The 19,287-nt window shown below is 35.2% G+C and overlaps 1 protein-coding gene across 2 annotated transcripts in view; it reads left to right on the forward strand.

Moving 5' to 3' along the window:
• Positions 1–19,287, forward strand: part of SLC38A6 (solute carrier family 38 member 6) — a 70,901-nt gene that overhangs the window by 29,106 nt on the left and 22,508 nt on the right. For both annotated transcript variants that reach the window (XM_019969018.2, XM_019969019.2), the window contains one exon: positions 8,508–8,586. In XM_019969018.2, coding sequence (XP_019824577.1) covers positions 8,508–8,586 — 79 coding nt within the window. The remainder of the gene's footprint in view (positions 1–8,507; positions 8,587–19,287) is intronic.

Here is a 19,287-nt window from a genome sequence, read left to right on the forward strand (position 1 = left end):
AATAGAAAATAAAGTATTTTAAAATCTTCTACTTTTGCATTAGGTAATCATATCTCAGATTAATGCTTTCTGGCTCTTTTATTCTTTGTAACATTTAAACATTTCTCAGTTTTCTTGAGATTCTATGTCCCTGATGAATCTATGAGAAAAGGAAACAGGGCCTTTAGAAGCAAGATGATCATGGATCAAGCAAAATTTTCCTTAATCAATATTTGTTCCATGAATCTTTCAGTAAGACTCAGTTTATTCCCTACTTCTTTGTATTCCATGTCTATAAGTAACTTGTTCATTCATTTAGGTTTTTAAGTACCTAGCACTTGGTATTTAGTAAGTCTTATTTGTGTGTAAGTCTTATGTGCTGGAAGAAGCACAAGCTGGAATCAAGATTGCTGGGAGAAATATCAATAACTTCAGATACGCAGATGACACCACCCTTATAGCAGAAAGTGAAGAGGAACTAAAAAGCCTCTTGATGAAAGTGAAAGAGGAGAGTGAAAAAGTTGGCTTAAAGCTCAACATTCAGAAAACTAAGATCATGCCATCTGGTCCCATCACTTCATGGCAAATAGATGGGGAAACAGTGGAAACAGTGTCAGACTTTATTTTTCTGAGCTCCAAAATCACTGTAGATGGTGATTGCAGCCATGAAATTTAAAGATGCTTACTCCTTGGAAGGAAAGTTATGACCAACCTAGATAGCATATTCAAAAGCAGAGACATTACTCTGCCAACAAAGGTCCATCTAGTCAAGGCTATGGTTTTTCCAGTGGTCACGTATGGATGTGAGAGTTGGACTGTGAAGAAAGCTGAGTACCGAAGAACTGATGCTTTTGAACTGTGGTGTTGGAGAAGACTCTTGAGTCCCTTGGACTGCAAGGAGATCCAACCAGTCCATTCTAAAGGAGATCAGTCCTGGGTGTTCTTTGGAAAGACTGATGCTAAAGCTGAAACTCCAATACTTTGGCCACCTGATGTGAAGAGTTGACTCATTGGAAAAGACTTGATGGAGGGATTGGGGGCAGGAGGAGAAGGGGACGACAGAGGATGGGATGGCTGGATGGCGTCACTGACTCAATGGACATGAGTCTGAGTGAACTCCGGGAGTTGGTGATGGACAAGGAGGCCTGGTGTTCTGCAATTCATGGGGTCGCAAAGAGTCGGACACGACTGGGTGACTGAACTGAACTGAGCTGAAGTCTTATTTATTATAGGAAGAAAGTAAGGAATAAGAGAAGGAGGAAGAGAAGGAAAAGCCAGCAACCTGGCTTGGAACTCCTTTAAAAGGAAGATCAGCTGGGAAAAGAAGACCACACAGAATGCATAAGTGAGCATATGGTTTCTTTAGGGAAGAATCTACTGTCAGAACTTCACAGAAAATCTTTTTTTCCCCAATATCAGTCACATACCAAGTATTAGTCACAGGGAACTAGTGTGGTCTAACAAATAGATTGGAAAAGTCTACTGTCTTTGAAAAATCTGTGAACTTTATCATAGAAAAAAAAATATGACTCATTAAATTTAGTACTCTTATTCTTAGGATTATGGAAACTGTTACCTTTAGAAAATGGAGACCCACATGGTAAAATACTTCTTAGAAGCAATTCCTGATAGATTCCCAACACTGATGAGTTGGGGTCCCAAAACAGACCAGAGCCAGAGAGAGCCCCCAGCTGCTTAGTGCCTCAGGCACCAGAGGGACATTTGCTGAGAGTCGTTGCTTAGACACAAAGTCAGAAAAGAAGCATCTGGAAGTTTTAATATTTAATGCTGTTATAGGGAAGAGAACTCTGGCTGAGGGCTTGAATTTAGTGGACTCTAAGCAAAAGGATTAAGAACTGTAATAGCAAATAAGTACAGTTCCATATAGTTCCTCTAATTTGCTGGATTATGAAAGTCCTTTCCTAAAAACCAAGGGAAGTAGTTAGTGCCATATGTGTTTGCATTTGCATTAGGTTTGTGATAGACCACTCAGTTAGCTAAAATATCCTGGAAATCAAGCAAGAAACTCAAATCATCTTTACTTAAGCTAAGAGAAAGTCCTATTAACTCTGATGAGTACATGGTAAAAGTGAAGGTAATTGGTGTTTCTGATCTCGTCTCTTGCCCAACTCAAAATGCAAGGAGAGTGGCTTCTAGGAGTATGTTAAATTCTTATTTTGCTCTTCTGAAATATGAAGGTCCACTGTTGATAGCATATTTTTTCCTTAGTTCTTTAAAAGAGAATAAAGACTGAATCACTGCTGCATATTGTGAAAGGAGAACCCTAAATATTAGATTTACTGAAACCTCCTAGAATGACCCAGATTTTCCGGACTGACAGAGAACCCACAGATCTACTCTGGCAGCCTTGATCCACACCTCAGTTTGGGAATCTAAACTTTAAGAGAAACTCAGAGCCCTTTTATGTGGTCAAGTTGCACAGTTCCTAAGTCTCATAAACAGAAAGGGATAAATTATAAAAATGCCAAATTCTCAGTGTTTTTCAAAATTGGGACGTAATATTAAATTAGAAACTTTTTGGCTTTACTTTATTCCTGAAAAAAAAGTTGTTGTTGCTATTTTGTTTTGGTTAAGACAGGGAAGCCTTAGAAGTACTAGTTTGTACTGTCACCCGGGAAACAGGGGTTGGGCGTGCTGTTACAATGCCATCTGCTGGTCAGCTCATCTGTAGTCTTTTTTGAGGCCTGAATAGTATTGTCCGGAAATTCTGGAAAGCTCTGTCTGAGAGTAGGAGAAATAGAGGAAATTTGGAGGGGGAATCTTTCTCAAAAGTCCTTCCTTTGACAAAATTTACTGGTTACATGTCATTTTATTTTATTTATTTATTTTTTTGATGGAGTCAGAGAGGAAATTTGCATTTTAAGCAAAGCCTTTAAAGGTGAAAATGAAGCCTGACAGATGATCCAGGTCAGTGGTTCTGTTAAGAGACCTAGTTACAGACCCCTGAAGCCTATCCATAGGTTCTTTCTGATGACAGATTATAGAACACATTCAGTAAGTTGATAAAGACCAAGGAGCATTATGTATTCCTAAAGATGTTTCCTGAAGACTGGGCTATTGTAAGTAGTAAAAAGACACTGATAAAATGTATCAAGTGATCACAGCTCTTGAGGAACTTAAATTGTGAAGGAGAGGGGACAGAACAGAAAAGTAACCTTTTGGTTCTTCTAAGATACAGAATACATTTTCTGAACTTGCTAGCAGCTAAATTAACAAGTTTACTAACCCAAACTGGCTAGAGTAACTGAAGCAACTCTACCTGACTAGGACATGAAAAAAAGGGATCAATGAGATTTAGGTTACCTAACATACTTGTAATGTATGTTCTGTCTCTTCAAGTTAGACTTACAATACTGTGCTTTTCAATTTGACCTGTTAATCACAAGTATATATGAAGAATCTAGTTGGTACAAAGCTCATAAGGATACAAAGATACTGCCACAAATTGTTACAAGGCTACTATTAGGAAGAGAGAAACACTCACTGCCCATACTCAGAATAGGGAAGACAAAGTAGGAGCCACAGATGGAACAAAATGCTGCTGCTGCTGCTGCTAAGTTGCTTCAGTCGTGTCTGACTCTGTGCGACCCCATAGATGGAAGCCCACTAGGCTCCCCGGTTCCTGGGATTCTCCAGGCAAGAACACTGGAGTGGGTTGCCATTTCCTTCTCCATACATGTAATTTTTAAAATGTTTTTGAAAATAATGGATTTCTTAATAAAAAGTTTTATTGAAGTTTAATTATAGGGTTTTCAGAACCTAAATATTCTGGTCAGTTTTTATTCAAGTTTAAGATCTTGATAGATGATAAAACAAATATGTATATTTTCCTAGGGTTATTGAAGGGAAAAGTTCCTCCATATATTTTTTATTTCCATTTGTACACAAAGTAGGAAAATGACCCTGTTTTCAAATTTTTTTTTTAATCCTTTTTAAAAACGAGAGGTTCTGTTGTACCCTGTGTTGCGCGGGAATAGCCTTTCAGTGGTATTTGGACATTTAGGAACGCCAGGTTAATAAGACACATTGAATAGAATAAACCAGTTGCTATCCATGACTGAAAACATCTTTGAAGTAAAACTGAATCTCTTTTAGAAGGAAAGGCAAACTTATTATTTCCTCCCGCAGTTCATCTGTGTAGAACTGGCTGACTAATCCTTGAAGAAGTTGCTGAACTTTTCCCAAGTGCTGAAAAACTGAATTCTGTCTTAAAAATAGAGCTGTGTAATCTAAACCTTCATACATGTATTTTAAATGTTTAACAAAAAGGATAATTATTTTTGTAAACTTACGGTTTCTTAGGTCCAAACTCCAGTTGAAGTCTCCAAACTCCAATTTGTCTTCTCTTTTGCTTTTTTTGAGGAGTGCTGGGAAGAGTAGCCTATGAGAGAACAAGGATTTGTGGGAAGAGGGATTGATTTTTGTTATATATTTTTTTCAATTGCAGGGTAGTGTTAATATCTCAGATATGTAAGAATAGGAAACTTTCTCTTCTGAACTACAGTAATAGCTGTAGATAAAATAGAATCATCATGGTAAATCCAGTAGAGTCCTATCATGAGATCCTTTAGCTTGTCTGAGGCATGTTGACTAATCACTTTACCAAACCAGCTATAAAACTGAAATGAAAATACAGGTCAAAGTGAAACGAACATTTTAAGTGTTTTTAGCGCTTCTAACTTAGGTTCTATGTTACAGAAATTCTTTTGTTTCTTTGAATGCACCTGTGAAACTCAGCTTTCAGAAACAATTTATTGTTTAAATGGTGATGAAAAAAGAATAATTCTGGGGAGTGCTCCTTTTGGTAGACCTTTCTTATTTTTCTTTGCTGTGGTGGATTTCTTCTTCACTTTTCTTCTCTGCACTTTCTCATAGTGTAACAGTTAATAGAGTAGATTTCTCAAGCCAGACGGGCTGTTTCCACTGGGCAAGTTAACTCTCTGAGTCTCCATTTCCTCATTTGTGAAATAAAGAATATCTGCCTCACAGGTTTGTGGTGAAGAAATAAATGTAAAGGAGAAAGTAACCTGTAAATCACTTGGAATAGGCATCCTAAGCCCCCGCCCCAATGTTGCTCTTCTTGTTAATTCTCCTCTTCCGAACCACTTCCCCTTTTGTGTTTTTTACATCTCTCCCCTCAGCCTCTATGCTCCCAACTCATGTGTTTCTCTTTATGATTAGATCAAACAATATTAATACCTTACCACTTGCTATTGCCTAATCAAATTTTACCCTATTTTAGTCTTTTCTTAATGTACAGTTGCTTCTCCTCATGGTTTGTATAAAATATTTTCAACTCCTGTGTTTTGATTAAGTTGACAGATTTTTTATTTCCTTCCTAGGGCAGTTTCTATTAAATGAGTTCTATTAGTTAGGTTTAAAATGAGGGAGAAAAGAATAGCTATTTAGTTAATGTGGTGAAACTAAATGATTTATAATGGCTGAGTACCTGTCACTAAGGTATGTCTTCTAGCCTTAATTCTGGCTTTGGTGGTATGGAGGCCAGAACCACTTAACTACAACCATGGCTTTTGTGGATGACCCCGCTCCAGCTATTATTTAGAGGACAACATGGTGTGTGTCGTATTAGGAGTCCATGCTGTGTATCTATGTCAGCAAAAATCATTTACAAATTCTTGCTTATGACCTGCCTGTAAGATAAGTCCTTAAACACTTCCTTATGCTATTAATAGAACACATGAGATGAAAGGTATGGCAGGCAACTTTTGGAGCATTGCAGGCGGATTCTTTACCAACTGAGCTATCAGGGAAGCCACTGGAAAAAACAATGGATACATAAGCATTCCTATTGATTTTATATTTTTGAAGCTTTTCCACTTTATTTTATTGAGCTGATTATTCTTTTTATGTAAATCTAATTAAGATGTATTCCTAACAACGTATATTTATAATATGTTAAGGTGCCAATCCTTGCATGAAAGTTTACTTGTGGTTAGGGAAAAATAATATATACAGTAGAAAGAGTGGTATCTTTCTTTGTTTCGTCAGTGGAGTTTCCCCCCCACATGAGTAGTTTTGTAGCTCTTAAAACAAACACCTGCATTCTCTAAGAAAGGAGCAATATTTTACATGTTTTGTTATATTTATATCTTGTATGCTGAGACTCTTTTTGAGAGAGAAACATATGTTTTATGAGTTCATATTTCTTGAAATATACATGATTCTCCAGACTGGAATCTAATGAAATAGGACTCTCGTTTGAAAATGAAAGAGTTAAGGCTACAACAGAGGATAAACATGATCAAATGATTAGCCAGGGGCTAATAGAAATTCTGGGAAGAATGACAGATTGTATATTAGGAAGAAATAGGATCTCATATTCATTGCAGCTTTTTACAACTAAAGATCTAAAAGAAATAATAGAAAATTACTGAAAGAGATGAATGTCTGAAACCTTAGTAAAGCATGTGGTATTGGATTAATCCAAGCAAGAAAGACTGATGGACAGATAATAAATTACATTGTGTAGGAAGTCTGCATTCCTTGTTTTAAAGGTACTTTTGTCTTTTTTTTTTTTTCCTTGCAAGATATATTTAAGTAGCCCTAGGCCAGTTTCAGAAAATTCAGTTCATGATTTTCATCATCACACCATATGTGTATGATTCTTTGGAATAGATAAAGTATTACAAACAAAGACCCCCAAATTCTTGAGTGGAGAAGGTTAATCTAAACCTTCCTTCTGTTCTGTACCAAACTGGTAGCATTTTTCCATATGAGAATATGAATGACTTAGAATATCTTTCCACATACAATTAATTGTGATGTCCCATAACTAACAAAGCATTTGAAGAAACGTGCTGTACTTCTGCTGACTAAAAGACTTTATTTCAACAGCTGTACTTCCACTGGGAAAAAAAGAAATAGTCATAAACTGGAAAGTGTGAATATGTGTATTTTCACTGAAGAGAAGTGACCATTAAGTGTTCTAAATTTTACTTTGCCATAGGTACATGTTGTTTTATTTTTTTTTTTAAATGAGAAAGAGTGTATGTGTTTATATGTGTAAGTATTGCCTATCTTCATATAAACGTATATACAAACTAGTATACAACCTTTTTCCCCCAGGGTTGAGCAGTCATGCAGCACTGTAATAATTGTGAAGCTCAGCTACTTTTAAATTTGTTGGTTGAAAAACATACATTCTTTTTTGAAAACTCTTTGAGCTTTTCAATCAGTCTTTCCTCAGATTTTTGCCATTCAGACTTGGCATTCATTTATGTTCTTGGTTTTTGTAGGTCCAAGGAGAAAGTGAAATGTTTCCTGAAATATAAATAAGTAATAAAATTAACATGCACACAGAGTGCTCTCTATTCTTCATGGACATATACTTGTTGGCTCTTTTTAAATATATACTTAATCTCTAGGGGAAACAGAGATTATTACTCTGTTAAACTGACTCCACATCATCTGGGTTTCTGTAGTTACTTAAGCATTTAAGTTTAAGCTCAAGTATTTACATATAAATGAGTTCTCTATTCTGTAACCATATGAAAACATTTCCCAGTGTGGGATGGAAGGTTTATAAGATGTGAGATTTTTTGTTTTTTAATAGCTACACCAGAAATAGGATCATTATTAAAATGCTGTAAAAGCAGGTTATTTCTTGGATCCTGTCTGATAGAGTGTGAGAAGTAATGCTAACTTTGGGTTTTGTTTACATAATATAAAGGAGCCCTGTTAATAAAACAGAATAATAATTGTAAGTTTTGTCCCTTTAATGTGCTTAATAATTTCAATTGGATCTTTTCTAATCTGTTTTGGAGAGCAATTTAAAATGTAACTCATTTTGCATTTTGCTTTTGTTTTATAATAGCATGAGTCCACAGTGTGTGTGGAAGGACAGTAGCAGAGAAAGAGGAGAAGTGAGACTACTGGGGGGAGGTCTCTCTCTAATAAAAACAAATAATCAGATTTATTAGCTATACTTATTTATCTCTTATTTCTCTATCAGTTGTTGCTAAACTAAACTCTAATGCCTTGTACTGGGAGATAGCATTACGAGTTTTTGTCTAGCTTCACGGGAAGATCCCCTGGACTAGGAAATAACAACCCACTCCAGTATTCTTGCCTGGAAAGTTTCCATGGACAGAAGAGTTTGGTGGGCTACAAAGTCCATGGGGTCCCAAAGAGTCAGATATGACTGAGCACACATGTACACATGCACACACACAAGCAAAATTTTGTTTCTAAGTGGGTTGTAATCAAGAACCTTTCTCTTACCTAAATCTTTTGCCTTGAACTTGAAATGTAAACAAAAGATACCTAATGAGCTTACCAATTATTCTTCTCTACAAAGAATATTAATTATTTATCTTTATTTATCTCCGTTCCTGGTATGTATCTTTCTTTGAGGACAGTGCAGTATGAATTAATCTTCCACATGCTGTCATATCCCAAATCGGTATCCGTGTTTCTAAATAAGATTATTCTGTAAATGGTTAAAAGTTATAGGATTCTAATAGGAACTCTTTTTATTCTGTCTGCAGCTATGTCATCTTATCTTTTAATCATTAAAACAGAACTTCCTGCTACTATATCAGAATTTTTATCTGGAGACTACAGTGGGTAAGAAAAAGTATTTCACATTGTATTCATTTATTTATTAATTCAATAAATATCTATTAAGCCCTTGTGGGAAATAAGGTAAATGTAGTTCCTGCCCTCAAGACACTTACAAAGTTATGTGGAGACAGTGGTCCTAGAGAAGGAACCCCTGCAGACCGCTGGTGGTAACCATTATGTTCAGAACAATGGTCTGTGAATCCTCTGACAGGCCAATGGCAATCCCTGCTTTCCATGGGGGTATGAAAGAGCAGGACAAGTATGAGCCAGCTCTTAGAGAAGAGTGGAGGAGAAATTTCTGGATATGAAATGTTGGCTGGAGGAGCAGGGAGGCTGAAAGCACTGACGTTAAAGGTCTTAAAGGAGGGAGCAGATAATCCTGCTGTCACTTTTCAGCAAACCACAGTGATAAAGAGAAATCAGAGTGATAAAGTTACAGCGGACTTGTGTAAAATCCTGTTATAAAGCATTATTGGAAAAAAAATTGTTTCATTTCCTGTTTTTAACAATATTATATATAATACTAAACCATGTTATACTGCCCTTTTTTTTTTTTTTTTATAAAAACACTGGGTTCTAAAGACTATTAATTCATCTTTTTTTATGAGGAAAAAGTCCAAATTAATTATACTTTTCCTCTTACTATATATAACATGAAATTTTGAGAAAAACGAACTTGAAAGGGCTAAATGAATCCTTTTAATTGTCATCAAATTAATTCATATAATTTCTAAATCACAACACCAAAACCCATCAGACTTTTTGATTTAAATATTTGGTTGTTTTGCTCCAATATTTTGTTCCAACTTCTTCTGGATTGCAGGGCAAGTTTTCAAAATTGAGTTTTAGCTTTTACAAGTTGGCTTCCATGAAAGAATTCTACTTAGACAACTACAAATACATATTTATAAGAAAAATATGATATAGTTTAGGTCTGAATAGGAACTGTGATTGATAAAAAGGTAAGGAGAAGTCCTTACCGATTTTTCATCATTGGAAGATGTGCTTTTGTGTAGTACTTTACAGTTGACAAAGTTTCCATATTCATTGTCACATTTGATACTTAGAGCTACCTTGTTTTATCTGTAGCTTTATCTAGTTTTAAGTTTTATGCTCTTATTTTGATAAACAATTGCTAAATGACATACCTATGTAAAATTTGCTTTTACATGTGCTGTAAAAAATAATGAGGACAACTTCTATTACTCAAAAAATTCTATGCCATAAATTTCCATTATAATTTAGGGCTAAGAAACTCAAGGCAGTAAGAGGTAAAATGAAGAATGTTAGGCTAAGAGTAAGGAAACATGTGTTCTATTCATTTCATATTCAGTAATCTCAGGAAATTAATTTAACTTCTTTGGCCGTATAACTTAATTTTGAGCCTGAGGTTTCTTTATCTGGTGTAATGGTGGTACTGGTATTGCCTTCTTCACAAAGTTGTTGGGATGACCGAGTAAGATATGATACATATACATGCTTTTGTAAGCTGATAGCATAATGTGAGTGTGGGAAATCAAGCAACTCCATAATGTTGTATGTCAGTTACAACTCAATTTTTAAAAAGAAATTGCAATAATAATGACTGTATAAAGGTGGCTTTTCCCTATTTGCTCTAACTGCCAGAAAGGTCAAAGTCAAATTTGAATGTATTGCATTAACTGTGTTAATCTTAATAGTTGTCACATGTGTTCTCCTTTTTCTTGATCCTGAATTTGGTTACTTCTATTTACTTTTTTTATGTCATATGTCTTTGCGGAAAGAAGAGGGACAAAAATACATATAAAGTTTTGGAAATAATTAAGGTAGTACGTGACAGAATTGCTATTAAAACTTAGGTCTTCTTTCTTTAAAAGTGATACTTTTACCATAGTGTCATTTTAAGTTAGTTGTCATTTTCTTATTTTCTCTAATTTGTTTAAAGAAGGAAATAAAAAGTAACTCCCATCTTATTCATATTAGAAGAAAATTGATCAGTTATTTTTGCATCAGAAATGAATTTTTAAAGCTGTATATACTTCAAAATACTGTGAACAGTTTGCAACATCTGTTAACGATGTTTTAAAATTGCTCATCTTGTTTTAAATGTAATATATATTCACTTATTTTGGATTTCAAAGTTTTGAAAAGCATTAGAAAGTGACTAATTATATTAATTGGTTAGAATGCAGATAAATCATGTCTTTAAATTTTAATACTATGAAAAAAGTTTAATACTATGAAATAATTAAGAAATAAATGTTATGGTAATTGATTTGACTACCTAGCACAGTTTATTTCCAGGTAGAGTTACAGAGTAGTATTTCTTCTGTGAGATCAATATAATATTGGTGTACTTTTAGGTTTCGAGTTACAATAAATTGCAGTTAAGAATTTTCAGTTGTGCTTATGTTCTGTGTTATATGTGAGATTTGATGTACCTTTGTGAAAAATAAACCTTTATAAAGATGTTATCAAAAAGAAACTACTTTTGTAATATTCTAATTTCAAAAATTATTATTAGAAGTCAGAAGCTATTTAATACTTATACCAAACTTTTATGAGGCATCTATATTTTTCATAGAGTAACATTTAAAAAAATCTATGGCTGTTATAACTTGGAAGTTCTATGTTAACATTTAATGATCTTGTCAGCAGAATATGATTGACACAATTAAGTTGTCTTGCATTTGAGTTACATAATTGATATGGGATGTGAGTAAGATCCTAATTCAGAACATATGATACTCTTGTTCCATTCCGTTCAAGAATGAAATTAAAGCAACTTATAAATAAATCTGGTTTTCATTAAAATATGGGGAAAAATCTGCATGCCAAAGCATTTGCAATGCAGCTAGGGATCTATACCATATATTTCATACTTGGAACAATTTTATCATATAGGATTAGTCCACAGATCACACGAGTTTTCTAGGAAGTGTAAAACTTTTTACTCTAAATCTTTTGGCTTGAAGAGAATATATATTTAGATCACAGTAGGAAACAGGGGTTCTGTTAGATAACTCTTTTCTTCCCCTACTTAGGAAAAATTTTAAGGTTAGCATATTCTTCTAAAATCTTGATTTTTCAATTGTGCTTCTGCAATTTCTTTGTACTGGCTTGTATTTCTCAAGCTGGAGTTTTATTTTGTAAAGTTTAGTCATTTCTGCTCCTTGGAAAATATCCATTGCCAAATACAATTCAGTTGACTGTGACATGCACATGAAATTTGAGCTAATTTTACTGTGCATTACTGTATTGCTTGATTGTTGACAAATAGTAAAGAAAAGCATTGTATTTATAATTGGCTGTGTTAACATAACTTAATAAAGATAAGAAATGACTAATATTAATCAGTAGCCAAACTAGGGATAGAGAAAATTTTTTTAAAAGTTCTTTTTAATATCAGAAATTAAAAGTGTAGTCTTGTGAAGAGGAGAGCGTAAAGAAATCACAGTCTTGAGAAAAATGAGGCCATAAATTCAGAGTGACTATTCAAGAATAGAGAGTATTTCCATTGCTTCTGTTACTAAGATTGTCATTGTCCTTTTGCTGATTTTGTAGACATATACAATGAAGTTGTTGAAGCAGATGATCTCTGAGGTCCCTTCTAGTTCTAGCATTCCATAACTCTGAGATTCCGAGTTACCACTGGGAGGAGGTAAACTTATCTTCAGACCCAAAGCTTTGGGCAATCGTGTAACTTCCGTGGACATGAGTGAATTATGATCTGAAATAATGTAAAGTTATAAAGTATAATACATAATAGTAAATGTTATAGAGTGCAGGGTTTCCAAGTGTTCCTAAGAATCTTAATGCAGGAGAAAAGAATCTTTGGTCCATAGGATTAATGTGCCCAATTCTTGCTTTGTGACAGGAGGGACAGCAGAACTAACAGATGGAATCTTCTTTGGTGTGCCTCTGGGCCTTTTTTTCTCCTGGCGCTGCAACTGTCTGAGTCTGTTTTGGGTCACAGAAGGAAAGAGATTTCAGGCATGGAGCCCTGGGCTTTTTGCCAGCTTTAGAAATTTAGTTGCCAGGTGTTCCTCGGTGAGGGATATTTTGAAGTTCTCATTTCCATGCGTATTCAAGAGTGAGTAGAAGACGAATATGCCAGGAAGTGTCATGTTGTATTTGTAATCTCCATGCTCTCTTAGAACCTCCTGCATACCAGGACTTGAGGGGCATGTGCAGATGTAGAGAGCACAGCTTCAGGCCCATTAGCTAGAAATACTTGTGTGCAGGATTTAGTGTCTGGCATGTGCATTTCCTAAAGACATGAGTTAGGGTGGAGAAGGGCAAGCTGTGATCATGGTGTTTCTTCAGCTGCTGCTCCTTCTCTTGTTCTGTTAAAGAGGAAGTTGTCAGCACCCAGCAGTACCTTTTCGAGATACATTAGAGAGGACTTCTTCATAAACTAAGGTGTGAAAGAGACACAGTGAGTCATAACGTTTGTGTTAAAACCCATGGGTTGAAGCCGATTTAAAGGAAAACCTTTTCTTTCTTTTTTTAAAAAATTGAGATATTGATGCTTGTGTTGGTGCTTAGTTGCTTCAGTCGTGTCCGACTCTTTGCGACCCCATGGACCACAGCCTGCCAGGCCCCTCTGTCCATGGGGATTCTCCTGACAAGAATACTGGAGTGGGTGGCCGTGCCCTCCTCCAGGGGATCTTCCTGACCCAGGGATTGAACCCATGTCTCCTACATTGCAGGCGGATTCTTTACTGCTGAGTCACTGAAGTTAACATATAACATTGTCAACTATATATTGTGTGAGTTTCAGGTATCCAATGTATAAATTTGATACACATATATTGTGGTATGATTACCACTGTGGTGTTTAGCTGATACCTCCATTACCTCACATAATTATCATTTCTTTTTTGTGGTGAGAATATTTAAGATTCTGTCTCTTAGCAACTTCCAAGTATATAAAATAATTCTGTTAATTATAATCACATTGTTTTGCATTCGAGTCCCAGAACTTATTCATCCTCTAACTGCAAATTTGTACCGTTTGACCAACATCTCCTCCATTCCCTTACCTACCAGCCCCTGCTAACCACCATTCTATTGTTTCTTAAATTCCACATGTACATGATATACAGTATTTGTCTTTTTCTGTCTGACTGATCTCTTAGCATAATGTCCTCAGTGTCCATCAGTGTTGTCACAAACGGCAAAATATCTTTCTCATGGCTGAATAATATTCCCGTGTGTGTGTGTGTGTGTGTTTTATCCCACATTTTCTTTATCCCTTCATCCATTGACAGACACTTAAATTGTTTCCGTATCTTGGCTACTGTGAATAATAGCCTATAAACATGGGAGTGCAGATATCTTTTTGATATCCTGTTTTCATTGTCTTTAAATATATGCCCAGATATGGGATTGTTGGATCAATCATGTGGTAGTTCTGCATTTACTTTTTTGAGGAACTGTTTTCCATAGTGGTTGAACCAATTCACATTCCCACCAAAAGTGCACAGATCTTTCTTTTTCTCCACATCCCTGCCAATACTTGTTGTCTCTTGTCTTTTTGATGATATACATACTAACAGGTGTGAGATGATATTTCCTTGCGATTTTGATTTGTATTTCCCTGATTAGTGATATTGGTCATCTTTTCATGTACCTGTTAACCATTCATATATCTTCTTTGGGAAAAAATATCTATTTATTTACTTTGCCCATTTAGAAATTGGATTTGTTTGATTTTCTGCTATTGAATTGTAAGAGTTCTCTATATATTTTGAATATTAGCCCTTCATCAGATATATGATTTGGAAATATTTTCTCTCGTTCTGTAGACTGCCTTTTCATTCTGGTAATTGTTTCTTTTATTGTACAGAACTTTTCATTTTGATATAGTTCCATTTATTTTTGCTTTTGTTGCTTGTGCTTTTGGTGTCATATTAAAAAAAAAATTATTGCCAAGACCGATGTCAAGGAGCATTTTCTTTATGTTTTCTTCTATAAATTATATAGTTTCAGGTTTTACATTTGAGTATTTATTTCAAGTTAATTTTTGTGAATGGTATAAGATAGATTTCATTTTTCTGTATATGGCTATCCAATTTCCTCAGTCTAATTTTTTGAAAAGACTCCCACTGAATATTCTTGAGTCCTTTCTCAAATATTCGTTGACAGTATACGGGGTGGGAGAGTATGCCGAGGCGCCATAGTCTGTTCCTTTGAACTATGTGTCTGTTTTATGCCAGGACTGTATTGTTTTGATTACTAAAGCTTTGCAGTATACTTTGAAGTCAACTTGGTTTTCTTTCTCAGGATTGCTTTGGCTATTTGGAGCCTTTTGTAGTTCCATACAAATTTTAGAATTTTTGTTCTATTTTGAGAAAAAAACTGTCATTAGGACTTGATAGGGATTGCACTGACTATAGATAGCTTTGGATAGTTTGGACATTTTAACAATATTGATTATTTTGATCCATGAACACAGTTGTTTGTGTCTTCAATTTCTTTCATTTAAGTTTGACTGTCTTTCACTTCTTTGGTTAAATATTTATAAGTATTTTATTGCTTTCATGCTATTGTGAGTGGGATACAGACCAGGAGCTGACTGTGGCTCAGATCATGAACTCCTTATTGCCAAATTCAGACTGAAATTGAAGAAAGTATGGAAAACCACTAGACCATTCAGGTATGACCTGAGTGAAATCCCTTATGATTATACAGTGGAAGTGAGAAATAGATTTAAGGGACTAGATCTGATAGAGTGCCTGAGAACTATGGACGGAGGTTTCTGACATTTTGCAGGAGACAGGAATCAAGACCATCCCCAAGAAAAAGAAATGCAAAAAAGCAAAATGGCTGTCTGAGGAGGCCTTACAAATAGCTATGAAAAGAAGAGGAGTGAAAAGCAAAGGAGAAAAGGAAAGATACACACATCTGAATGTAGAGTTCCAAAGAATAGCAAGGAGAGATAAGAAAGCCTTCCTCAGTGATCAATACAAAGAAATAGAGGAAAATAATAGAATGGGAAAGACCAGAGATCTCTTCAAGAAAATTAGACATACCATGGGAACATTCATGCAAAGATGGGCTCAATAAAGGACAGAAATGGTATGGACCTAACAGAAGTAGAAGATATTAAGAAGAGGTGGCAAGAATATACAGAAGAACTATCCAAAAAATCTTCATGACCCAGATAACCACGATACTGTGATCACTCACCTAGAACCAGACATTCTGGAGTCTGAAGTCATGTGGGCCTTAGGAAGCATCACTACAAAGCTAGTGGAGGTAATGGAATTCAGTGGAGCTATTTCAAATCCTGAAAGATGATGCTGTGAAAGTGCTGCACTCAATATGCCAGCAAATGTGGAAAATTGAGCAGTGGCCACAGGACTGAAAAAGCTCAGTTTTCATTCCAATCCCAAAGAAAGGCAATCTCAGAGAATGTTCAAACTACCACACAATTGCAGTTATCTCACACATAAGCAAAGTAATGCTCAAAATTCTCCAAGTCAGGCTTCAACAGTACATGAACTATGAAATTCCAGATGTTCAAGCTGGATTTAGAAAAGGCAGAGGAACCAGAGATCAAATTGCCAACATTTGCTGGATCATTGAAAAAGCAAGAGAGTTCTAGAAACACATCTATTTCTGCTTTATTGACTATGCCAAACCTTTGACTGTGTGGATCACAACAAACTGTGGAAAATTCTGAAAGAGATGGGAATTCCAGACCACCTGACCTACCTCCTGAGAACTTTGTATGCAAACCAAGAAGCAACAGTTAGAACTAGACATGGAACAACAGACTGGTTCCAAATTGGGAAAGGAGTACATCAAGGCTGTATATTGTCACCCTGCTTATTTAACTTCTTCTTCTTTTTTTTTTTTTTTGCTTATTTAACTTCTATGCAGAGTAGTACATCATGAGAAACACTGGGCTGGAGGAAGCACAAGCTGGAATCAAGATTGCCGGGAGAAATATCAATAAGCTCAGATATGCAGATGACACCACCCTTATGGCGGAAAGCCAAGAAGAACTAAAGAGCCTCTTGATGAAAGTGAAAGAGGAGAGTGAAAAAGTTGGCTTAAAGCTCAACATTCAGAAAACTAAGATCATGGCATCCAATCCCATCACTTCATGGCAAATAGATGGGGAAATAATGGAAACAGCAAGAGCCTTTATTTTCTTGGGCTCCAAAATCACTGCAGATGGTGATTGCAGTCATGAAAGTAAAAGTCGCTTGCTCCTTGGAAGAAAAGTTATGACCAAGCTAGACAGCATATTAAAAAGCAGAGACATTCCTTTGCCAACAAAGGTCCATCGAGTCAAGGCTATGGTTTTTCCAGTAGTCATGTATGGATCTGAGAGCTGGACTGTAAAGAAAGCTGAGTGCTGAAGAATTGGTGTTTCTGAACTGTGGTGTTGGAGAAGACTCTTGGGAGTCCCTTGGACTGCAAGGAGATCAAACCAGTCCATCCTAAAGGAAATCAGTCCTGATTATTTATTGGAAGGATTGATGCTGAAGCTGAAACTCCAGTACTCTGGCCACCTGATGCGAAGAACTGACTCATTGGAAAAGACCTTGATGCTGGGAAAGATTGAAAGCAGGAGGAGAAGGCGACAACAGAATATGAGATGGTTGGATGGCATCACCAACTCGATGGACATGAGTTTAAGTAAGCTCCGGAAGTTGGTGATGGACAGGGAAGCCTGGCATGCTGCAGTCCACAGGATCGCAAAGAGTTGGACATGACCGAACTAATTGTTTATTTCTTTTTCAGATACTTCTTAGTTTATAAAAATACAACTGATTTCTGTGCGTTGTTTATGTATCATTCAGCTTTATAGTATTTTTTGATTAGCTCTAACAGTTTTTTTGGTTGAAGTCTTTAGAATTTCCTATATATAAGATCATATCTGCAAATAAGGACAGATTTACTTCTTATCCAATTTGGATGCCATTTATTTCTTTATCTTGCCTGATTGTTCTAGCTAGGACTTCCAGTACTATGTTTAGTAAGAGTGGTGAGGGTAGACATCCTGGTCTCATTCCTGACCTTAGAGGAAAAACTAAGCCTTTCACTGTTGAGTATGATATTAGCTGTGAGCTTTATATATATGGCCCTTATGTTGAGATTTCTTCCCTCTGTACTAAATTTGTTGAAGTTTTCTTTTTTTAAATCATAAATGAATATTGTGTTTTGTCACATGCTTTTTTGGCATCTATTTTTTAATCATATGTTTTTAACATTTTTATAAAACCTATTTTTTAACATTTTTATTATATGTTTTAATGTTTTTGACCATGTGTTTTTTATCTTACATTCTGTTAATGTGCTGTTTCATGTTGACTGATTTTCATTTGTTGATCCATCCTTGCATCCTATGGATAAATCCCACTTGACCATAATATATGATGCATTTAATGTGCTGTTGGATTTGGTTTACTAATATTTTGTTGAGAATTTTTATAATATATTCACCAGGGATATTTTTTGTAATGTTCTTATGTGGCTTTGATGGTAGGGCATGCTCACCTTATAAAGTGAGTTTGGAACTGTTCTCTATGGTCCAGTGTTTGGGAAGAGTTTGAGAAGCACTGGCGTTAGCTTTTCTTTAAATGTTTGGCGGAATTCACCAGTGAAACCATCTGGTCCTGGGCTTTTCTTTGTTGGTAGTTTTTTATTACTGGTGCAGTGACCTTATTCATTATTGGTCTGTTTATATTTTTTTAGTTCTTCATGATTCAGTCTTGGTACACTGTATGTTTCTAGGAGTTTGTCCATTTTCTTAATTGAACGTGGCAGTGGGAGACTTTGGCTGGTAGTGAAAGGATACATTATAGTCAACTGGAAATTCAGAGAACATCTAACAAACGACTTGGAAGAGTAATACCTGTTATCTTTGATGCTCCCAGCTCTCATATCAGCATGAATTTTACTTTGTTACCATTTTGATGTGCACATGCATATATTTCAGAGTAAAAATGATAGCTACTTTACAGACAATTTAGAAGACAAAGCAAATAAAAATTATACATAATACCATCTCTTACCCAATCCCTGCTATCATTTTATTTCCTTTGAATTTTTCCACCAAAACATTTTAAAAACATAGTTAATAATCATTATTTTGTATTTTTATCATTAGTATTTTCTGTTTTAGTAAACTGTCTTTTTAAAAAAAAAATAAAAGCTGTTTAACATTCCATTGAGTATGCTGTTTTTGACAAACATTTTTTCTTGTTGGTTATATAAGGTTTTCCTCAACTTTTTAATATTATGATAATGTTATACTCACAGCTTCATGCACATAGAATTCTTTATATCTTAGATTATTCTCTCAGAGATTACCACACATTATCAGTATTTTTCCAGAAGATAGTGCTAATTGACAAGATCACTAACGTTGTGTGAAGGACCAATTATTCACATCCTTGAATATTATTTTTTAAATATTTGTACTCAATAGCCTTATTAGTTATTTCTTTAACATCAGAGATTGGATTTTTCCTCATGTGTATTTACTAGTTGCACTTCTTTTATGAATTGCTTAATTATTATATACCAAAGAGAAGTCTTTACTATTAAATTCTTAGGGAATTAAGTCTGATTTTTAAAAACTTCAACACATGTATTTTTATATTGAAACTTTAAAACCTTATATATGCCACCAGTACACAAAGATTTCTCAGTGCTGCTACATAGAAATATCTGCTTTTGGTATTTTAAGTATATCTTTCTAAC

The sequence above is a fragment of the Bos indicus genome, chromosome 10 (assembly GCF_029378745.1).
Source record: "Bos indicus isolate NIAB-ARS_2022 breed Sahiwal x Tharparkar chromosome 10, NIAB-ARS_B.indTharparkar_mat_pri_1.0, whole genome shotgun sequence".
Taxonomy (NCBI): domain Eukaryota; kingdom Metazoa; phylum Chordata; class Mammalia; order Artiodactyla; family Bovidae; genus Bos; species Bos indicus.